The sequence below is a fragment of the Benincasa hispida genome, chromosome 12, assembly GCF_027475165.1.
Source record: "Benincasa hispida cultivar pf3 chromosome 12, pf3_genome.v1.1, whole genome shotgun sequence".
NCBI lineage: Eukaryota > Viridiplantae > Streptophyta > Magnoliopsida > Cucurbitales > Cucurbitaceae > Benincasa > Benincasa hispida.
The window spans coordinates 64767937-64793000 of NC_143489.1; the positions used below are offsets into that span (position 1 = coordinate 64767937).

General features: G+C 32.8%; 1 protein-coding gene and 1 pseudogene across 4 annotated transcripts; both read left to right on the top strand.

The window, feature by feature from the left end:
• Window positions 1-1591: 1591 nt before the first annotated feature.
• On the top strand, window positions 1592-4729 carry LOC120092570 (uncharacterized). Of its 4 annotated transcripts, none has more exons than XM_039050694.2 (4): window positions 1592-1892; window positions 2296-2442; window positions 4047-4144; window positions 4222-4729. In XM_039050694.2, the coding sequence occupies exons 2-4, from the start codon at window positions 2368-2370 to the stop codon at window positions 4487-4489; spliced, it is 441 nt and encodes a 146-aa protein (XP_038906622.1). In that variant the 5' UTR covers window positions 1592-1892; window positions 2296-2367; the 3' UTR covers window positions 4490-4729. The 4 variants fall into 4 exon arrangements, with proteins under 4 accessions (XP_038906622.1, XP_038906623.1, XP_090164838.1 ...); XM_039050695.2 differs by having other exon boundaries at window positions 1651-1892; window positions 2335-2442; XM_090308712.1 differs by having other exon boundaries at window positions 1660-1892; window positions 2296-2449.
• Window positions 4730-7624: 2895 nt separating this feature from the next.
• On the top strand, window positions 7625-23191 carry LOC120068596 (glutelin type-D 1-like; annotated as a pseudogene).
• The last annotated feature ends 1873 nt before the right edge of the window (window positions 23192-25064 follow it).

Here is a 25064-nt window from a genome sequence, read left to right on the forward strand (position 1 = left end):
TAGAACCTTTTTTTTTCCATTTTTTGTCAATAGTATATGTATTCGCTTTGCTTCTTATTAATGTGAAGTAATGTCACTTAAAAGTACAAACTTTAGTCCTTTGAACTTTTTCTCAATACAAAGTATATAATTTCCTATGGAATAAAAACAAAATCAAGTACATACGAAAGAAAGTAAAATCAATTTCAAGTATTGTCACTATGCTTTCTATCACTGATATTGGTCTATCATTGACATTGATCTATCACTGACCATCCATCACACAATATCAAGAGTTTAGTTCTTAGAATTTTAAAATAGAAAGCAAAAAGGGGCATAATTTCCTATATTTATATGACAAATAGAACTACATATGAAGTTTTTATGAGTAATTTCAAGCAATGTCACTGTGATTTCTATCACTAATATTGGTTTGTCATTGACATTGATATATCACTTTTCACCCATTACATAATTACAAGATTTTAGCCCTCACAACTGTAAAAATAGAAGCACAAATGGATATAATTTGCACTGATTCAACTAACGAATCCAACAATTTCCTATATTTATACGACAAAATGAACTACATATGAAGTCTATCATGGATCATTTCTATCACAGATATGTTTCTATCATTGATACTACAAATGTGTCTACAAAAACTAGGGTATAATATCCCACATCCCATAATATTAAAGTACTGATAGCCATATCCCATATCCACAAAAACTAAGGTCTAATAGCCACAATATTAAACTAAGTCACGACTACATTATTACATTTGAGATTTTTAAGTCAAAACTAGGGGCAATGTCCTTGATTCTAGGAGAATGCTTTGTTTGTTTTGAAGAAGCTTTCTTTTCGTTTTTTGCATTCTTTTTGTCCTTTGCATTCTTTTGGTCCTTTGCATCCTTTTGCTCTTTTGCAATCTTCTCGTCATTTGTATTTTTCAACATCTTCTTTCACGGTTTAGGCTGCCTTTTTGGTTTAGGCATTCTCCAACAAATAACAACAATAATAACAAACAATAATAACAAATAACATCCGTGAATAATCAAGTTTATTGGTGACAAAAATCTATCACCAATAGACCCCCAACAAAAATACATTTGAAGTTTAAAGCACACAAACAATAATCAAACAACTAACAACAAAAAAGGGGAAAAAAAAGTCATGTAACTATATTTTTTGTTACCTTTGAATGTGATTCCGCAATCGTTTTCAGTGAATAATCGTCAACGACGGTAGGATTCTTTTTTGATTTGTAGATTTTAGAAGATAGGGTTAGGGTTTTGAAGAAGATTGAATAAAAATAGTAGAATGGGTCGATTGAAGAAGATAGTAGAATCGTCGATTTCAATGAATAATCGTCAATTGAAGAAGATTGGAAGAATCTGAAGATCGAGTTAGGAGTTGACGATTGGGTTAGGGCTACTATAAATTTCCTTGTTTTCACGCTAAACAAAGAACACAGGTTGTGGATTCATGGGCTGAAAGAATATCGGGTCGTGGGCCTATTATATTTTTATGGGCTTTTTAGTCTTTTTGTATGGCCTATACTTAAATTTGTCTATATTTATAATTTGTTTTGGTTAATGTTATATTTACTGGCCCAATAGCCTATGTTTGCAAACAGCCCTAAATATTATTTGAGAGATACTGAACAGTGAAATTACTATTCAAACGTGAGTTTTGATCCTGTATCGCCTTTCTTTCTCCATCTCCCTCCCACACTCGCCTGATCCCTAATCCTCCCGCGGCAGCAGCTTACCGGCGCCACTCTTCTCCGGCAAGTACATACTTCCCTTTTCGAACAAAATCCTAGGACGGCGATAGACCCACCGGGAAGGCGGTCGACGCCCACGAACATTCCTCAGCAACCCTCTCGCTCCCGGCGCGACATACCAGCGGTAAAATTTATCAAGTCCTTCGGAACTACTACATCGATTCAGTTTATAATTTGGCTCAATTAGTACCGAAAACCTGTATTTCTGTTTATAAATTTTGGATCAGTAAGAACTCTAGCGTCCTAGTGCTCGTGTGTTGTTTGTTTGATTGCTTTATGATTTTCTTATGTAATAAATGGGGACTTGATAAGATAGCATGCTATAATTTCTGATGAGATTATATAGGGTTGACATGCTTCCATTGAAGTGTGTATTTTGGATTCTTAATAACCTCGGGATTCTTAATTATCTTAATAATTTCTGATAAGATAGCATGCTATAATTTCAGTTTATATTTTGGATACTGAGATTAGAAAAACTCGGGGCGTTTCATGAAGTAATGACGGCTTATTCTAAATTTCTGCAGAAATCATTACAATTTCATTGTGGATCGTCGTGTCTGCAGTCTCGCAGGCTTGAAGTTGCAGTAGTAAGCGAAATGAGCAGCAAAATGAAGAGGCCGCAGAAATCTAGACCTCCCGAAATTATTAAGCTGAATGATGCAGCGAAGTTGGTAATCAGTTAAAGTTTCTTTAGTCACTTCATCATGGTTTTGTTCTCATTCCTGTTCTACTTTGCTGTTGCTGTTGGGTTTTGCTGCTAGGATTGTTATGCACCTGGATTTACATTTACCCCAATGTAGCTTGCTCAATATATTGTTAGATTTTTGTTAAAGTATAGATATAATTAAATTTACCATAGCTCATCAGCTTACATTTTTGGGCTAAGTGTTGATTTAACTCGGTCTCCGAGGGTCTTGTGTTCGAACTTCTATAGTGTGATTTCCTCCCAAGTAATATTAGGTTCTACTGGTTTGATTTTCTATTAATTTTCAAGCCTACTGATGAGGGAGTGTTAAAAGAATAGATATAATTAAATTTACTGTGACTTATTAGCTTAAGCTTTTGGGCTTAGTACCGATTTACTGTTTTGTGTTCTTCCTTCCCACTTTTTCTTTCAGTTTTCTGTTGCTAAAACGTTAATCTTTTACACTGGGTCAGATAGCCTTTTCTGGAGTAAACTAAATTTTAGCACTCTAAACTAATTGTGTTGCAACATGAATAAAGGTTGGTGATTAAAAGGTCTTAACATTTGAGGTCCATTTTGAAGTGAAATACTGAGCCTTTCTATGAAGAGTTAGAACTTGCATTCTCTAGAAAAGGAGAAAATTATATGGACATGCAAATTATAAGGATTGGATGAGAAATTCAACCAAAAGAAAAAGGATATCCTCAAACTTGTCTTTAAATGCTTTTCTTCTGTTGCCACGAAATAACCTACAATTTCCCCAAAACGGCATAATATCAGTATATTTCGTCTCTGGAAGCATTTCCTCATTTTGTGGGTATGAATCCTCAATGAGGCGAGGCCAAAGTTCCAGCTTCCTGCCGTAAAATGTGACAGCCTTTATTAAAGGATGTATGTAGAGGTGTGTGTCTGCTAATAGGTCTTGCTTCGCTGGTTATGGAAACTTACATCCAGTCTTGTCAATATTGAGAAGGAAATAAAATGTTGGAGATGACATCGAGGTGGGAAGGATTGCGATGCACTCCCCATCCCTAACTTTGCAATGATTTTTCATCTTCTTCCTTAACCCATTCTCCAACCTATGTTTCTGGATTAGAGAATCTATGGTTTTCTACTAAAAAGTATGGACACTTTAGTTTGGCTAGCATGTCCATGTCCGACACGTGTTGGTTACTCCAACACTTGTTGGACACGTATTGGACACTTGTTAGTGCAACAAATGTGTTAGACATGCATAAAACACTTGTTGAGTAGACTAAAAAGACACATATATGACAATAATAATAACTTTTGAGTGTGAAATACATCAAGCAAAGTTTCTAAGTATATAAATACATCAACCCGTTTACTTTGAATTTTCTTTTGGTATACAAATTATATATATTTTTAAAAATGTATATTTTAATAAACGTGTCCTTACCGTTTCGTGCCCTAGATTTTTAGAATATGGCTTGTCGTCGTGTCTGTATCATGTCATATACGTGTTTCATATCCGTATCTTTGCTGTGTAGGTTTTCTGCATCATAATGCCGTGCATAAAGACATGTCTTGATATTCGACAAACTGAATATTCATCCATCTTATGTGCAGGCAGCGCAGTTGATGAGCAAGATGACTAATTCTGAGTGGAAAGAAAGTACAGTTGATAATGAATCAACTGCGATTGAACCCGAGATTCGACCTCCTAGGTCAGTATACAATGAACCTGTTTATTATATGCCTCATACTACTAAGCTTTTTACTAACTCTGGACATGTTTCTCCAGACTTGGACTTGGGGCCAAAGTAACACGCCATTTCAGAAATGGACCATCTAATGATCCACTTGATAGAAAACTACATGCCAAATTAGGTGCTGGGAAAAAACAAGCTTCTACAAAAATGTCGGAGGATACTCCTGTACTTAACAATAAAGATGATGATGGCGACGACGAAGAAGAAGAAGAAGAGAGTAGAACCGCCATGTTCAATAAGAAGCGAGCAGCAAAGCCGATAACGATGTCTCCTTTGCAGGGGAAGAAAAAGCGAAGGTAGAAAAATGGTGAAAATCTTATTAGAGTCTGAAACCGAAGGGTATTTAATTAGTTCATAAGGAAGTACCAAATTATATCTGGAAGGGATGATATATCATCAATATTTTTGTAAAATACAAACTTGAAATTTTTGTTGACGTTGACAATTCCTAGTTATAGAGGTCGTGTTTTTTTAATATCAAATTATGATGTTACAACTTGCAAGTTTATAAAATAGTTATCCTACAATCTTGGTTTAAAAGGTATTTTTTTATTTGTTCCTGGTTTGTTAGCACAATTCCTTCAATTTCTTTAAAAAAATAAAAAATTGATAAAGTACATAATTGGTGCTTTACCCACCAACGACATAAATTGAGCTTTCCCTTTTTTTATGACTAAATGAATACTATATGTGTTTGCACGTATTGCACGTGTTTTATAGGAATAAAATAAATTCTTGGATAATTTAAGGAAATATGTAACAAAAAATATATTGGTTAATTTACCTTTTCTTACAAAATTAAGTCTTTTAAAACTTTGTAATAATTCTCTTTTTTTAATTTTTATTTGTATGATTTGATTATCTTTTAATTTAAATTTTAAAAATATATATTTTCAATTTTTTGTGATAATTATCTTTTATTTTTTAAAATTATTTTGATTTAGATATCTTCTTTATCTTAAACTTTAATTTAAACAAAAATATTTTTTTGATTTTTTAAAAATCATGATAATCATCTCCTAAGTTAAAAAAATATTTTTTTTCATTTATTTTGATTTGGATGGTTTTATTGATCTTTCAAATTTTCACATTAACGAAAAGATCATTATTTACTTTTTTTTAATTTCGTGATAATCCTCTCTAAATTTTTTTTAAAAAAAACCCACAAAATTTGTATTTATTTATTTATTTGTAATTAAATGATTTGATTATCCTTTTAATTTTATTAATATTTTTATTTCATGATAATTTGCATAGTAAAAAAATATTTTTATTTAAATATTTTTTTTCCTGTTTTTAATATTATTTTTTTCTTAGACATAAATCCTGCAAACTTATTTGCAATGTTCTCTTGATTTTGAACTTTATTTCAAAAAAATATTGTTTTTATTATTGGATGATTAGACTAATACCTTAATTCTTTTAGTTTGAAAAATTCACAATTCGTTATAAACAAAAAGTTATTAATGGAAAAAGGAGAAAAAATCTTGACAAAGAAAGAGATAATCGATGAAAATTTTAAGGGTAAGGATTTTATAGAAAAATTTTGATTTGATCTTGAATCAAATCTTGAGAATAAATCGAAGTAGATAAAAAAAATATATATATATTCTTTTTTCAAATGAATCAAGATATCATTCATGTTAAAATGAAACAATTTTTTAAAAACATTTAATATGCGTTTTGATGCTAAAAAAGGGATAAAATTAGATTATTTTTTCTTTTGCGTGTAAGGCTAAAAAAATAGAGGCAAAATGATTTAATTAATAATTTTAAAAGTGAAATTACCTAAGTTACCCTTATAATCATCATTTAAAAGGGGCAAAAGATGAAATTGAATGTTTCTCCTCTATAGATGTCCACAAGCAGGGCTGAGGATGTCATTCTCCGCTCCCCATTTCATTCCCATCTCCGTGAAACTCCCTACAGAGATCGGGAAACTTTACTTTTTTTTTTGTAAAAATCCAATTAACTTAAATCACTAATGTGAACAAATTTAATTAAATAATTAACTTTATCACTAAATTGTTTATTATGGTTAGTTTTCCATGAAAATTTGAATTTAAAGATAAATTAGTCAAATTTTGGCCTAGAAAGAAATAAATATAAATCAAATTATTCACATATATAATCTAAATTTAAATATTCAATTTAAACATATTTATTATCTTTCTCAATAAATAATCAAATTTGAAATTTAAAGGTAATATTTATATAATAATAATAATAATAACATAGCATTAGATAACTATACTAAATAAATATGTAGAAGTTAATCGAGGCGAGGATGGGGATGGGGAACGGGGTCGGGGTGGGGGTGGGAGAATTTTTTTCCCCACTCCTTCCCTCATTCTCCGTCTAATCGAGGAATCCCCATTCCGTGGGGAATTTGGACATCTCTATCTATAGCCCATATCGAATATAGAAATTATGAAATTTTAAAATCCAACGATGCCAAAAAGATATGTTAAATCATACGAAATACCTTCAACTTTTAAAATTGGGTTTTAAATATATTCCTAAATTTGTGAAAAATTAAGACATTGTTTTACGTCATTTATAATAACACGCTAAGTGGATAGTGTTTGTACTATCGGAGGTCTGATTCTCACACCTCATACTTTAATTACAATATCTTTGAAAATAAATAAATAAATAAATATAAATCGACAAATTAAATGGTGTAAAAAATAATTATTTTAATGATATCTTTATGATGAAATAAATAAGAACGACGGTCAAAATCTTTTATACCGTTGTAAATATCAAATATGTCCGGTAACTTTTACACATATAAGTTCTGAGGTTAATTTACTTCCATTATTTTAATGGAAAGCTTCTGTTTTTTTTTTTTTTTTTATTATTATTATTATTATTATTATTAACAATACCAAAGTTCAAGGTAGCTTTTGGAGCAAATTTTGAAGCAAAAGTAAAATTTTCAAAGCCGATGTAGATAATTGAACCAAATAGAAGAAGCGAATTTTGTATAAATAACATAAAAAATATATTTAAAAATAAGAACAAATTTTTATATCTTATTAATATCCACTTACCTAAAAGAAAAAAAAATTAAAAAAAATTAATTTGTCATCAACACACAAAATGGAAAGTTTATGACTTATGATGGATCCTTTTGAAAAATTAGTAGTTAAATAAATACATAACTCAAAAATCATGGACTAAAGTTACCATGGTCATTGCAATTTTAAAATAATATAATCTTCACAGATTTGCTCTGCTACCCTCTATCACTGTTTCTGAGCTAATTTTTCGATTGATTCCCATCTATTCTTTGACGAGTGCACATCGGTGTTGTATGAACCTTGGGGAGCAACCGACTTCTTGCGATATAGCACTCAGGTCGCATTGTTCTTGCTTTCAAGGTAGTGGGTTCATCCACGGCATAACAATCTTCATCTGGAATAATATCAATTACCGAAGAAGGTTTATGTCAATGATTAAGGTTCTTATTATTCATGGTCTCCCACGGAGCTTCCCATGCCTTGCGAAGGAAACATCGGCGAAGGAATCTAATTTCCATGGCTTACATTTAGACATTCGATTTTTATAAAAACAAAAATAGTAAAATAAAACATGCAATTCGAGGATAAACATTCAAACAAAACTATAAGCATGCTAGAAAAGAGGTAGAAAAGAATAAATCAGAACTCACCTTTGAAGATTCTTCTAGCTTTCCTTTTCCACCGTTATCAATGGTCTCGAACTAAGAAGGATACCACCAACAAAGTTACTTTGCTAATCTCTTTGGAATGGTAGTCTCCAAGAACTTTTGAGGAGGAAAAGGATAGAGAATTTTTAGAGAGAAGTTAGAGAGAAAGTGGAGGCTTGTGTAATAAAAATCTCTTGCCCTAAATGGGCTATAAGGATATATTTATATGGAGAAGGGTTAACCTTTCCTTTATACCCTTAGTGCTAATTAATTAGCTAACTCTTATTTAATCAATTGACACATTAATTAAATGACCATATATTAAATCCTATTTAATTATCACAAATATCATATATTTATACTAACCTTCAATCTCCATTATCTCTTAATCGATTAATTAACTATTAATTAATCAATTAAATGACTATATTAAATCATATTTAATATGGAATTAATTAACATATAAATATCACATATTTATATGTGTGCATCTCTTTATGAATTCAATTCATATAAATCTACTATTTGAATCTTATTCAAATATATCTTTCTTACATAATTTGGATTATATATCATATCTATAATTAACTATTATATATTAATCTTAATTCCCTCATTTTATTTGAATAATTTAAATCATTCCTCATTCTATCCTTTAGTGATCTAACAAGGGGACCTTATGGACCTATAGATTAGAAGCTTCTATGATATGAGATTAATTTATTAAAATTTTTTAATCCAATTAATCAATATTCATTAACTATCGATCACTCCATTAAAGATCGATAATTGTACTCTTCGCACTGTAGATATATTTCTGTGTCCATGGATATAACCAATCAACAACACGTGAACCTTCACAAATGCTCATAATTACAGCTGGATCAAAATATCGTTTTGCCCCTACAGTTACATCTAACTCCTTAGTATCATTGATTCCTCTAATGAACAAATAGTTTATAGTCCAACTATCTCTCAGGTCAGTGAGAGGTTAAGGCCTCTTTGTTCAAGACCCAAAACCAGCTACTAAGGGAGCAATTTATCTACCTTCCCAAGGAATGGGAAGGAGTGAATTCCATCTTATGTAGTTGTGTTCCTAACTCTTTAATTAGACAAATCCTCAAAATGGTAGGCTTATTGAGTCAGCTATCATGTCCACTCTCATCCATACAGATCAAAGGACTACCATCATAAACAGGAATTGACAACTCACTCAGGATTAAGGTCAAGTCTCCTAAGGTCCTCATCGTGAAATATTAGTTTCTTCAAGTAATGGTGTTATAAAGGGAAACTAATTATTTTGTGGTCCGGTCTATGTATAAACTCCTTTATACATAATACCCCTACTCAAATGTTTTTTTACGAACAATATGGTTCATATTGTTTGTAACACTTACATCTCATGTAACAATTACAAAGTGTGTTATATCTGCAGTGTTATCAAGATAAGGCACTCAACTTTCATCAATTTACTGCAGACCTTTTAGGTTATTACTTAAACATGAACCATCTGTATGTCAACCACATATTGTTCAAGTGACATCATATAACCTTGGATCTTAGTTTATTTGATTGAATTAATGTTATCTAAATGTCAAATAAAATATCTCTGATTTTATTAGATAAATAATTTGTGTTAACAAAACTACAAACCACGAGATACACTAGATTTAGGACATCAATCCCAACAATCTTCTATTTGTCAAAAGCTAATGAAATGTATCAAAATACAATAAAAGACGAATGGGAAAGTAAAGTATCAATATGCAATGTAAGGTGAAGTATCAATGGACAATACAATAAACTAGGGCATACAATATACCCAATAAAATCTTCCACTTGCCCTAGCTTAGATGACTCATATCTCTAGACCCAGACGCTTCAGATGACCCTAAAAAACTTTAGCCGTGAGAGCCTTTGTAAATGGATCAACAATATTGTGCTCTGAGGCAATCTTTTGGATGATCACATCTACCCGTTGCACAATCCCTCTGATAAGATGATACTTACGCTCTATATACTTTTCCACGTTTGTGGCTACGAGGTTCCTTGGAGTTTGCCACAACACCACTGTTATCACAATAAAGTGTGATGAGCAAGGACATATTTGGAACAACTTCCAAATCTGTGAGAAATTTTCTAAGCCAAATGGCTTCCTTAGTAGCTTCATAAACAGCTACATATTTAGTCTCCATGGTAGAATCCGCAATAAAACCTTGCTTAATGCCACGTCATACTATAGCTCCTCTATTCAGAGTAAACACTGATCCTAATGTGGATTTTCTTGAATCCTTATCAGTCTGAAAATCAGAGTCAGTGTATCCTGTAAAGATCAAATCCTTAGCACCATACACAAGCATATAGTTTCTCGTTCTCCTAAGATACTTGAGAGTAGCTTTAACTACTATCTAGTGATCAAATCCCTGATTGAATTGATATCTACTGATTATTTCCACTGCATGACAGATGTCGGGTCTAGAACACAACATGGCATACATGAGGCTACCCACTGCAGATGCATAGGGAATCCGTCTCATTTCCTCGACCTCTTGAGGTTTCTTAAGACACTGTTCCTTAGACAAGATAATTCCATGTCTGAAAGGTAACAAACCCTTCTTGAAATTTTGCATCGAATATCTAACAAGTACTTTGTCAATATAGATTGCTTGAGACAAGACTAATGACTTGTTCTTTCGATCCTTTATAATTTGGATTCTTGGAACAAATTGTACTTCACCAAAATCTTTCATTTGGAATTGAGGATCTAGTCATTCGTTAATGGTAGTCAGGTAATATACATCATTTTTAGTTAGTAGGATATCATCCATATACAACACAGAAAAGCTACTAAATTGTTGATGATCTTCTTGTAAACACAAGACTCATCAACATTTTGATTAAAGCCATAAGATTTTACTGCAGCATCAAACCTTATATTCCAAGATCGAGATGCTTGTTTCAATCCATAAATGCATCGATTAAGCTTGCAAACATTTTTTCTTGAACCTGTTCAATGAATCCCTCTGATTGGATCATGTAGATGGTTTCATCAAAATTGTCATTCAAAAAGGCAGTCTTGACATCCATTTTTCATATCTCATAGTCATAATATGTGGCAATAGATAAGAGAATCTGTTTAATCATAGCAACAGGTGAGAAAGTTTCTTCATAGTCTACTCCCTCAACCTGGGTATAATCCTTTGTTACTAGTCTAACCTTAAAGGTTTGCACCTTTCTATCTACACCCAGTTTCCTCTTGTAGATCCATTTTCAACTTATAGGTTTAACTTCAGTTGATCTACTAGTTCCCAAACAGAATTGGAGTGCATAAACTCCATTTCTTGATCCATGTCTTTAATCCATTCATCTTTATCAACACCAACTATTGTCTTCTTGTAATACGATAGATCTTCAACCACATCATCTAATATGAAGATTTGAGTTTCTATTAAACCCAAAAAGCAAGTAAGTTGGGTTACAATCCTTCCACTATGTTGAGGCTCTCGCAACACTTGAGAATGATGTGTTTGACTAGATGAAGCAACATCAACAACTCTTTTTGAAGTTTCAGTAGTTTTTTTTGGAAATTTCATTTAATACGATTTGGCTCCTTGGCTTATGTTCTCTAATATGGTTTTCTTCTAAGAAAGTAGCATTTTCGATACAAATACTTTGTTTCTTTCGAATCGAAGAATAGACCACCTCTCATTTCTTTAGAATAACCTACAAATAGGCATAATCTTGAACGTGGTTCCAATTTCTTTGGATTTACCACAAGCACATGTGCTCGACATCCCCAAATCTTGATATATTGTACACTACTTTTACGATCTCTCCATAATTCAAAAGGTGTTCCAGTAACACTCTTTGATGGAACCTGGTTTAAAACGTAAGCTGCAGTCTCCTCTGCATAACCTTAGAACAAGATAGGTAGAAAAGCATAGCTCATCATAGAGCGAACCATGTCCAACAGGGTTCTATTTCTCCTTTCTGATACACCATTTTGTTAAAGTGTACCAGGTGCTAAGAGTTGAGACGTGACTCCATGTTCTATCATATAATTTTGGAATTCAATATTCATGTACTATCCACCTCGATCTAATCAAAGTGTTTTAATCTGTTTACCAAACAAATTTTCAACTTCAACCATATACTCCTTGAACTTCTCAAGTGTCTCAGACTTATGTTGCATTAGATAAACATGCTCATATCTTGAATAATCATCCGTAAAAGTGACAAAATATTCAAACCCTCCTCTGTCTTTTACACTCATCGGACCACAAAGGTCTGAGTGTATAAGCTCCAAGGGTTCTTTATGAAGGAATTCTAATGAGAGAACCTTGAGCGGAAGCGGATCGACCAAATTCCATAATTTATCGAATACAAAGTTTACAGTAAACAAACAACTAGATATGCATTTAATATAAATTACAGAATATTTTACAAGAAAAGGTTTCAAGAAATATTACCTTTGTAGAACCTTTTCTTCACGATTTTCCCTCGAACAATCACAAACTTCTTGAAGACCTTCTTCAAGATAAGCCTCGAACAGAAACTCGGACACTACCATAATGAAATCTTGGTATTCTTAGGGTGAGAACTCAAGAGGGGTGAGCTCTGACTATTTTGGTTAAGAGGGAAAAGACTTTAATGTGGAGGAGAAAGATTGGGAATTCTCTCAAGAACACAAAAAGATATGGAACACTTTTGCAAAATTTCTCAATCGTCCAACAGCATCAGTCACACAAAAAAGAAAACAAATATTGTCACCCTAATTTTAACAAAATTAAAATTACAAAAGAAAGTTATCATCCTTGAGTTGGAAGAGACTCTTGTGATTAGCCAACTACTAGTACCTTCCATGACGCACAAACCCAGATGGACAAGGGGTTTTCGTTGAACTCCACGCATGGCAAAAGAAGTGTTTGACGAATGATGCCTCGCTCGACACATGAGTTTGAAGTACCACATGCGTTGGACAATGAAATTCAGCACATGGGTATCGTCTCTCCGCATGCAACTGTAAGCATTGCATCCACCCCGCCTAAGTCCCTTCACCGCATGAGCATCGACTCGCCGCATGGGTATGCTCCTGCCGCATGGGTTTTCGTTCAACCTTGTAAGTGTCGACGCATGGTATACGTTGACGTGTTTATCTTTACTTTGCAAGTGTTAGGGTTGATGCCCTAAAGTCTCGTGTCTTGTAGTTTGTAAACAGTATATACGAACACCAGTGATTTTTAATATATGATATTTACTTCACATCTTGTTGTTTTGCTCGGTTTTTTGTTTTATTTGCTTTACCATAAACCAATAAACATATAATCCCTGGTTATCTGTATGTGACTCAAGCATGTATGTGGTGACATACAAGTGGATCATGTCTTGAGTGATAACCAAAATGGTTTGTAATAAATGGATAAAGGAGGGAAATCTTATCCTGGTAACGCTACGGACATGGTCCACTTTTTGGAATGGTCACAAGTGTTGTGACTTATCACAGATGATCTGATCCTGATCATTCGTGTTGGGGACATGCGAGTGGAGGTGTCTTATACAAAGAGTTTGTATAAGACCTGACCACGAAGTGTTAATATCTCGTTATATAACACCATTCATGACAAAGACTTCACTTCACTAGGATGACCATAGGTAACATAACCTCAATCCTGAGTAGTTCGGAACTCCTGCCATTGAGGGCAGTCCTTTGATTTGTATGGGTGCAAGTGGCTAGGTCGCCGATTCAAACCTACCATTTTGGGGATTCGTCTGATTTAAAAGCTAGGAACTCAGTTACATAAGATGGAATTCACTCCTTCCCTGAAGCAAGAGTAAGTAGATAGATGGCTCCCTTAAAGACTGATTCCGGAGCTTGAACGATGTGGTGCCACACACCTTCACTTGGCTCGAGAGGTGTTCACACATAGTTGGACTATGTTGTATTGTTTATTAGAGGAATCAGTGGTACTTAAGGAGTGAGATGTAACTACAGACGCAAAATGGTAAATTTGCCCAGCTGTACTTATGAGCATCTGTGAAGGGTCATCGTACTCATGATTGGTTATATCCGATGGACACATAAATATATCTATGATAAGAAGAATTCAGTTATTGGTCTTTAGTGGAATCACTGACAGTTAACGGATGGTAGACCTCGTGGCTAAAGAGTTTAGTCAGTTATTCACATACCGTTAGAGTTTCGAGCTACAGATCCATTAGGTCACCTAGGTAGCTTGGATAAAGTCGAGAACCAGTGTTTTGGTTAATTTGAAATATTCAAATTGACAAGAGGAAGTTCAATTATATATGATATAATTAGACTGGTTAATTAAATATGATATTAATTGGCTAAATGTATGAGATACATTATTTTGGAGAAAATTAGATATAAATATGATTTATATCAAGTAGAGGAGAAAATACTATAGTGGATATATGATATCAAACTATAGGATATAAATATAATATGATTATATTTATTAATTAAATTAATTGATTAATTATTTGATAATTAACCGATTGATCCACGTTCGGATGTGAGAAATGGGGCTGCGAAGGTTATGGTAACCGGCGAGTTAAACCAATGAAAATAGTTTTCATTTTATTCATTCATTCGTGCATTCGGAGCCCGCGCCCAAAAGAATCTGTGAAAGAGCGATTGCGAGAGCCTATACGATAGAAGCTCATTCGTCTAAACGATCGTCTACTTCACGCGTTCTCTAAACGATCGTATACATCTTTCCTAAATGATCGTTCTTTACTATACGATAAACATTTCCGCTATATGATAGCAGTGTTCATCTCCCATTTGCTTATCGTCTACACAATGTCTTCTCCTCCGTCCTCTACCAAATCACCAAAGCCCACTCTTTGGGATTTTGAGACCAAGGTTACCCGGGTTTCTCTTGTGGTGGTGTCGCCCCGCGGCATTGTTCGTGTATGTTCAAATCGTGTTGTTGCAGTCGACATACTCGTCGGGTGTCGGAGATCAGTAGGAGGTTTTCCGCTGCTGACGGTTCAATACGAAGACAGTCTTCAATTGGTATGAACCTTTTTCCTTGTTAATTTTTGTATTCTGAGCATGCTGATAATGAGTTTAATATGCATAACTGTATATATGGAATGTATATCGTTTGTGTTTCGGTCACTGTGAAATCGGAGCAATCTAAACCCGCTCATGGAACTCTCGATATGAGATCCTTCAGCAAGGCCATTACCCTATTGCATGGAATGCACCTCGCCACAAGCCGTCATCGCATGCTAAGATACCAAGCGCCATGAGACAGAAGCAGATCCTTTTTTTTTCTTTGAAAATCTGGGCTCTAGACAACATTGTTACTGACCCTGAACGACCCAAAAAATACATACTTGATTGCAAAAATAAAATGCACAAACAATAGGCCCTTACATTGATCAAATCAACATAAAATTTTACAATCTATGGTGCCAATAAATTATCTATCAAGCAAACCTTATATATTTTCAAGAAAAATGCAAAAAAATAACCCACCTCATGAACCGATTTTTGTTTAAAAAAACAGAAAATCAAAATATAAGAAAACATTGGCTCCGATGCCAATTGAAGGAATCGAATTCCCATGGAAGCATGTGAACGCCTTGCATTTAGACATTCGATTTTCATGGAAACAAAAACCGTAAAATAAAACATGCAATTATAGGATAAACATTCAAACAAAACTATAAGCACGCTAGAAAAGAGGAAGAAGAGAATAAATCAAAACTCACCTTTGAAGATTCTTCTAGCTTTCCTCTTCCACCATTATCAGCGATCTCGAACTTCTCCAATGAAGAAGGATACCACCAACCAAGTTACCTTGCTATTCTCTAGGATTCCAAAGAACTTAGAAGAGTGGTCTCCAAGAACTTTTTGTTGGGAATGTCCTAAACTCGCAATTCATAGAAATTGTTAACATATTCTATTTATCAATAAAAGTATTTTTGAGTATTTTTTTTTCAACAAAGTGTTGTTGATATTGCATTCTATTATAAAAATCCAATAAACGAATCCATGGCTAATATAAATACTTTAACTTTATGTGGCGACATAAAAGAAGATCAAGTTTTAGTATATAGCTAAAATGGTCTATAAGTATATAGATGAGATTGGGTACCTCATTCTGGTGACCTATTGGATGCGGTCTTTTTTTGTATATTGATACAAATGATGTGATCCCAAAATCATTCATGAGGATACATGTGAGTGGGGGCATCCTATGCAATGAGTTTGCATAAGACTAGACTTCGAAATAGTCATTTTTCTTTATAACGATCATTTACTGTTAAAACTGACTATTTCAAATTCAATGATCTAAGGTAACTTGATCTTAATCATGAGCTAACTATGAACTCCTGTCTATTCGGGATTATCCTTTGATCTGCATATGTGAGAATAGTCCATCAACACTGCTCAATAAGCCTCTCATTTTGAAGATAAGACCGAATAAATAACCGGGGACATAGTTCTGCAAGATGGAATTCACTCCTACCCGACTTAAGGTTAGCAGATAGGTTGTTCTCTTAAGCACTGATTCCTAGTCTTGAACAATAGGGCCCCGCCCTCTCACGATCGAGAGGGACATGGTTTATAAGTTAGACTATAAGCCAAATTATTTAATAAATGATTAGTGGGAGCTTAAGGAGCAAGATGTATTTATAGGGGTAAAACGACAATTTTGACCTAGCTGAAAAAACGAACAACCTGTGAATGATTGACTTACTGATTATGGTTAAAGTAGACAAAAATATATCTATAGTGAGGAGAGTGCAACTATCGAGCTATAATGGTGTGTCTCGGTAGTTAATGAATATTGATTAATTTAGTCTAAAAGAGTTTAGTCAATTAACCTCAAATCGTTGGAGCTCATGATCTGTAGGTTCATAAGATTCCTCTATTAGCTTGTAAAATTATATCTTGGATTAATGAGTTGAGCGGATTTAAAATATTCGAATTCGAAATTAGGATTTTAATTAATTGTATTTGATACAATTAAAACGTTTAATTTTGTGAAAATTGAACAAAATTGGAGAGTTTAAAAACATTTAAATGTTGATTTAAATATTAATTACATGAATACGATTCATGTCTAATTAGATGATTTATTAATTTAATATTTGATATTCAATTATTATTTATTTAATTAATTAAATTAGTTGAATTAATTATTTAAATAAATAAAACATTATTTCATTTATTGAATCAAATTTAGATTTAAATTTACAGTAAATATATATATATATATATATATATTAAATTTTACTAGAAAATTAAATGAAAATTTGGAAAAATGAAATTCCACTATGAGTGGAAATTTCCAAGTTTTTCCTTCATTTGGAGTGGCTTCACCCAAATCAGCCACATTTCCCACTTGTTTAATGCTAATTGAAGCGTCAATTAACAACTAAGTGTTTGCATGAATAGAGTTGGTAAATAAGCTGAATTTCAGCTTTGATTCATTCAAGCTGCTGGAAAAAAGCTGAAACCCTCTCTCCATCTCTTAAACCCTCTCTAACCCTTTACATAATTGGTTCCAATTTTGAGTTCCACTTCTCAAATCGAAGTTCGACGATAGTAGATGAGCTCTTTGTGGTGGTCCATTGAAGTTTTGGGGTTCAAATTCACGAGAGAAGCAAGCATCAAAGGTAATTATATTCTTGAAACCTATTTTAACATATAACTGTTTTTTACATGCTTTTAGAACTCAAATGTAATTAGAATGTTTTTTTATTATAATTTCTTCCGTTGCATATTAGTTTACTCTATTACTTTCAAGGAGAAAAATGGTAGAGAATTCTTAAGGAGAAGTTAGAGAGAATGTGGAGGCTTGTGTAATAAAAACCTATTGCCCTAAATGGGCTATAAGGATATATTTATATGGAGAAGGGTTAACTTATTCTCCAAGAATTTTCCTTTATACCCTTAGTGATAGTTAATTAAATAACCCTTATTTAATTGACTGACATATTAATTAAATAACCATATGTTAAATCCTATTTAATATACATTTATTTAATTATCACAAATATCATATATTTATACTAACCTTCAATCTCCATTATTTCTTAATCAATTAATTAACCATTAATTAATCAATTAAATGACTATATTAAATCATATTTATTATGGAATTAATTAACATATAAATATCACATATTTATATGTGTATATCTCTTTATGAATCCAATTCATATAAATCTTATATTTGAATCTTATTCAAATATATTTCTCTTACATAATTTGGATTATATATCATATCTATAATTAACCATTATATATTAATCTTAATTCCCTCATTTGATTTGAACAATTTAAATCATTGCTCATTAGTATCCTTTAGTGAGCTAACAATGGAACCTTATGAGATTAGAAGGTTCAATGATATGAGATTAATTGATTAAACTCCTTCAATCTAATAAAACAATATTCATTAACTACCGATCACTCCATTAAAGACCGATAGTTGCACTTTTTACACTGTAGATATATTTCTATGTCCATGGATATAACCAATCAACAGAGCGATGACTCTTCACAAATACTCATAACTACAACTAGGTCAAAATACCGTTTTACCCTTGCAGTTATATCTAATTCCTTAAGTACCACTTATTCCTCTAATGAGCAAATAGTTTTTAATCCAACTATAACTAAAACCTCTTGGGCCAGTGAGAGATTGAGGCTTCATTGTTCAAGACCTGGAACCAGATATTAAGGGAGCAATTTGTCTACTTTCTCAAGGAATGAAAATGAGTGAATTTCATCTTGTGTACCTGTGTTCCCAACTCCCTAATCAGAAAAATCTCCAAAATGGTAAGCTTATTGAGTCAGCTATCATGGTCATTCTCACCCATATAGATCAAAGGACTACCGTTATAAACAGGAGTTCACAACTCAATCAGGATTAAGGTCAAGTCTCCTATAGTCATCCTAGTGAAATATCAGTTTCTTCAAGTAACGGTGTTATAAAGAAAACTAACTATTTTGTGGTCCGATCTATGTATAAACTCCTTTATACATGATACCCCCACTCATATTGTTCGTAACACTTACATCTCATGTAACAATTACAAAGTGGGTTATATCTGCAGTGTTACCAAGATAAGACACCCAACCTTCAACCATTTACTGCAGACCTTTTAAGTTATTACTTGAACATGAACCACCTATTTGTCAACCACATACTGTTCAAATGACATCATATAACCTTGAATCTTAGTTTATTGGATTGAATTAATGTTGTCTAAATGTGAAATAAAATACCTCTAATTTTATTAGATAAATTTGTGTTAACAAAACTACAAACTATGAGATACACTAGATTTAGGACATCAATCCCAATAATCGGCACCTTCAAGCTCACTCTTGAGAAGAATGGTTTCGCTTTCCCTCGTTAATTCCGCCAAGGTCGCTTATGTTCTTCAAGGTTTTTTTTATATACCAAAATTTGTTTAAATTTATTTTTTACAGTTTTATTTTTCACTATGGATCTAATTGATGTATTAATTGTTTCAGGCAATAGAGTAGTCGGAATCATTTTGTCGGAATCTGAGGAGAAGGTGATTGGAATCAATAAAGGAGATGTGATTGCTCTTCCATTCGATGTGGTGATGTTTTAGTTCAACAAAGAAGCCACCGAGCTGGTGGTTTTGTTCTTAGGCGACACACCAAAGGCTCACAAATCAGGCGAGTTCACCAACTTCTTCTTAACTGGTGCCAATGGAATCTTCACCGGCTTCTCGATGAAGTTTGTCAGGCAAGCCTAGGATATGGACGAGGCATCAGTGAAATTTCTAGTGAAAAACCAAACTAGAACCAAAATCGTGAAGTTGAAGGAAGGAACGAAGATGTCAGATCCAAAAATGAGGTCGAAATGGAATGACGTTAAACTGTGAGGAGGCACTGCTAGATGTGGACATGAAAAATGGAGGACGAGTTGTGGTTCTGTAAATGAAGAATTAGCCACTAGTAGGGGAGGTAGGATCAGGAGAATATCTAGTTTGATTGGATGGTGTTGTTCTAACTAATGAGAGGGAAATGAGAAAAATGAGAAGTGTGTTTTTCATTCTAGAAAACTCCATACAAATACATATCTTGAATCTAAAAATAGATTCCACAGTGTTAGCAACTCCCACTAACTCCACAAGGATAGAAACTTAGACTTGACTACAACTAAAAATAACTTCAACTATTTCCTAGAAACTAGGAATTGACTAGACCAACTCAAAAACTAATTTGCAATTTTGAGTTACTAACATTCTCCTCCTAACTCAAATACTGCAAACACCTAACTTGCTCCTAAGAGTTTGAAAACGACTCACAACAAAACCTAGGTTCAGCAAGTGATCATCCATCTTGCTATACCATGCCCTAGAAGTTTGCTTCAGCCTATAGAGAGCCTTCTTCAACAAATAAACCTTTTGCTCTTGTCCTGGTATGATGAATCTGTCTGGTTGCTCAACATTGATCTCTTATTCTAACACTCCATTTAGGAATGCTGACTTCACATCTAGTTGATACATTTTCCATCCATGCTGGACTGCACAGCCAGTAGCAACCTGATTGTGTCCATTCTTGCAACTGGTACAAAAGTCTCAGAAAAATCAATTCCTCAGACTTGTGCATACCATTTTTTATGAAAATGTCCAACCTCTTGTGCCATAACTCAGTGTCATTTACTTGACATTTGAAAGCTATTTTCTCCTTCTTGAGTGGATCCAGCAAGAAGCTTATGTGCTGCATCTTTATTTTGAACAACTCATTCCCATTGGAATCAGAAATGAGGTACTTTCCTTCTTCAAACAACATTTTGAATCCCTTCTCTACTAATTGACCAACGCTTAACAAGTTTTGATCAATTTCAGGGACAAACAACACTTCAGTAATCAACTTGGTTTCAGCACAATTCTCTATTGACACGGTGTCATTCCCCTTTACTTTTAGATACTCATCGTTTCCTATCTTCACCCTTAACTTGAATGACTTGTCAGGTCCTTGAATAACTTTTTGTCACTTGTCATGTGATTGGTATACCCACTATCAACCAACCAACCATCACATTAAGTGACTGATGAGAAACAAGTAGCCACAAAGAGTTGATCTTCTTCTTGCTATACTACAACATGTGTTCCTCCTTGCTGTTGAGTTTTTGCTTCCTTACAGAATCGTTCAATGTGCCCTAATAAATGACATCTTCTACACTTCACATCTGGCCTTCTCCAGCATCTGAAATGTGGATGATTCTGCTTCCCACAGTGCTTGCATGTACTACCAGCATCTTTTGCAGCAAACTTTGAGTTATTGCTGCCATTTCCCTTCTTCTCTCTTCCACCTTCTCCCTACTGCACTCTAGTAGGGGTATTCATGGGTTGGGTTGGGTTGAAAGAATTTTTAGATCCAACCCAATTGTTCTGGTTGTAAATTTCTTCAACTCAAATAACTCTTACTAAAAAATGAACCCAACCCAACCCAACCATGAAATATTTGGGTTGGGTTGGTTCGGGTTAATCAGGTCATTTATTTAAAATTTTATTCTAAAAAGAAACATAAATATGTAAAAATCTAATTTAATTATTTTCATATATTGAATTAAGATTAACTACTCAATTTCAATTTATATAGTGGAAATTTCTTTCTAAAGTGCAAAGAAACTACTTTTAAGAGTTGTTGAAGAATAAATTATTCAAAAATATTGGAATTAAATTAAATTAAAATCAATATATGTATAAATAATTATGTTATAAGTAACAAAATATATATATTAAAGTTAATAATAAATTCGGGTTGGTTCGGGTTATATTAGATGAACCTATGAACCAACCCAGCTCATAAAATTTTCATTTATTTGAATCCAACCCAACCCAAACCGCACGGGTTGGGTTGGGTTGATCGATTTTTTCGGGTCATCAGGTTTTTTCAACACCCCTACACTCTAGCTTTCAATGCCCCCTCAATGTTTCCTTCTTGTCTCATCAACCTCATCTGCTCTTGTGCTTGCAAAGCACTAACCACTTCTATCACCTTGAGTTTTGAGAGGTCTTTAGTATTTTCTAAGGAAGCAATAGTTGCATCATATCTCTCAAGTATTGAAACTAGAATCTTCTGAACCAATCTATTATCAAATAAATTGGTTCCTAATGCTCTTGCCTTGTTAGCAATCTCAATCAACTTATCTGAGTACTCTTTAATGGACTAAGAATCCTTCATTTGCATTCTCTCGAATTCTCGCACCAAGTTCAACACTTTCATGCCTTTAATCCTCTCATCACCTTCATACTCACTTTTGAGGAACTTCCATATCTCCTTTGCCAACTTGAAGGCCATAATTTTGTTGAATATGGCGGGAGACACAACTGCATATAGGAAAGCTCGAGCTTTTGCCTTCTTGGTGACCCTCTCCTTGTGAGTCTTGATCTGATGTATTGTTGGGTTATCAGAAAGTGGAGCAATCTCATAGTTTACTCAATTGCTTCCCAATAATCATGACCCTCCATGTAGGCTTGTATTCTGATAGCCCATGCCTGGTAGTTTTCACCATCAAACACAGGTGGAGCCAATAAAGAAACATTATTTGATCCTAATTCCATCTCTAACAACTCTCACAGGTGTATCACTTAGTTTCTCTCGGAGATATTTCACCGATTCTCACTCACAGATCTCTTAAGAGTTAAGGGCTCTGAAACCATTGTTGTTCTAACTAATGAGAGGGAAATGAGAAAAATGGGAAGTGTGTTTTTCATTCTAAAAAACTCCATATAAATACATATCTTGAATCTAAAAATAGATTCCACAATGTTAGCAACTAATCCCACTAACTCCACAAGGATAGGAACTTAGACTTGACTACAACTAAAAAATAACTTCAACTATTTCCTAGAAACTAGGAATTGACTAGACCAACTCAAAAACTAATTTGCAGTTTTGAGTTACTACATATGGAAATGTGATGTGCTCCCTTGAATTCTTCTGTGATCCAGCGTTGCAGAGGACATACATCATGAAAGGAAGTGAGAGAGCGAAGGTCGTAGGAATTGACAGAAAGAAGGTTCTGGAGACGAGAGTGGAAGCTGGAAATTTGTTCATACTACCAAGGTTCTTCATGGTATCAAAGATCGGAGATCCTGAAGGAATGGAATGGTTCTCCATTATCAGCACTCTCAATCCTGTTTTCACTCACTTGGCCAGTAGTAACGGGGTTTGAAAGTCTCTTTCGCCGGAAGTTATGAGGGTATCCTTCAATGTAGATGTTGATTTGGTTAAGAACTTCTATTCTAAGAGAGCTTCTGATGCCATCTTCTTCTCTCCTTCCCATTAGAGCTTCACCTTATTCAACTCAATCAATTACATCATATCTCTTTTTTGGGTTAAAAAGTCTTCCTAACTTAGGTCTTTTTTAAAAAAAAAAAAAAGAAAAGAAAAGAAAAAATTAATTTAATTATAATTCTAGTTTAGGAATTTCAAATAGTTTTTTAAACTAGGAGTTTTTATATCATTAACACTTTCATTTATCTAAAGTAAGGAAAATTTTGTCAATTCTTTGACATTTGAATGCTTTGTTCTTACTTATATCATTTTTCAAGTAAAATTAGTTTTACATCCATATCTCTCATCACTTCAAGTAAAATATAAAGCTTTTTCTAGATATCCATATGTACTAATCTGTTAGCAATAACACAAAGAATGCATTTTTGAAAAGAATAACTTAAGAATTTTCTAGCAACTTGTTCTAGAATTTCTCATTAAAGGGCACAAACCCTATAAAAATTATTTTAGCATATTTCTCATCTCACCAGTTTAGCATAAGGAAAGCAAAGCTTAGAAATACAAATCAACTTTATAAGAATGAAATCTTAAAGAAATTGATAACATTCGTTTAGTTTAAAAGATTCTAGAATTTATTATATAATTAAAGTAAAGGGAAATTATTTCAAATGGTAAAACTGTTAAAAATATTTACAAGATATAGCAAAATGTATAACTATCAATTATAAACGTTGATAGACACTGATAGATTTCTGTCAGTGTCTATCATGTCACTGATAAACACTATCCGCATCTATCATTGATAGTTCTAAAATTTTGCTATATTTTCTAAATATTTTGATTCATTTTTTATATTTAAAAACAACCAAAAAGAAATATCAATAACCATATATTTTCTCCTCATAGAGTAAAAGGAAAACCTTTTGTTTAATTTCTATTCACTCTTTCTCACTCGTTTTTTCTTCATTTAACATTCAATTCAACCCAAAACTTCAAATTTTCATAAATACTATTATCTAAAGAAAAAACAAAAGAATAAAAACCCGTTCAAATAGGTTTCACAAATCACAACTGATATAATATTTTAAAAAAAAAACTGATATTAAAATTAATTTTCAATTATTTAATATTAAAATTGATTAAACATGAATATGATATGAAGTATATTCTGGGAGAGGACATGAGTTTACTTTATATATAATGATAACGACATTCGTTAATATTATATGATTCAAAAAGTCAACTATTCTTTTTTTTTTTTTCTTGAATCATTTGATAATCATATACTAATGTTCATGATTACCTATTTTTATTTTTTAGTATACTTTTAAATTATTTTAATAATCTTGCTAACGGAATGCTATTGAGTTGCTCATGAATTTACCCATCATGACAAAGCTCCAAAGGATTTAAAAATTTGGATTCAAAACCACCCACCTAAATGATGAACGATCTTTTAGATCTACTTATTTCATAATTTTTCAATTTCTTTTATTTTTTATCTCTATATTAAAAAGAATTATACTAAAATAATTTGAGTAGACTTGAATATTGTCAAATCAGACATAACTCAACTATAATATATGTTAGCAATTAGGAACGAAGAGTAGACCTAATTATTAAACTTAGGTCAATTCGTCGAACTTTTATTTTATTTTTGAATTTTCAGTCTTCCTTCAATTCATTTTGTTTGATATTGATTACCTTTATAAATTCAATTCATTTTGTTTGATATCGATTACCTTTATAAATTAACTTCAATGATGCATGACTAAAACAATGAGAAAATATAAATTTATATTTATGAACTTTAGAGTTGAATAAACTAATAATTGTATTAATTTAACTATAATTTTTCATAAATTAATCTATTTATATCCTTTGTCGGTAATTTATAAATTTCACTAGTATTATGTGATTCTTTT

Coding starts and splice junctions, on each gene's coding strand:
- LOC120092570 (XM_039050694.2), top strand. CDS start 2,368: ATGAGCAGCAAAATGAAGAGGCCGCAGAAATCTAGACCTCCCGAAATT. Junction 2,443..4,046: donor TGAATGATGCAGCGAAGTTG/GTAATCAGTTAA, acceptor TCTTATGTGCAG/GCAGCGCAGTTGATGAGCAA. Junction 4,145..4,221: donor CCCGAGATTCGACCTCCTAG/GTCAGTATACAA, acceptor ATGTTTCTCCAG/ACTTGGACTTGGGGCCAAAG.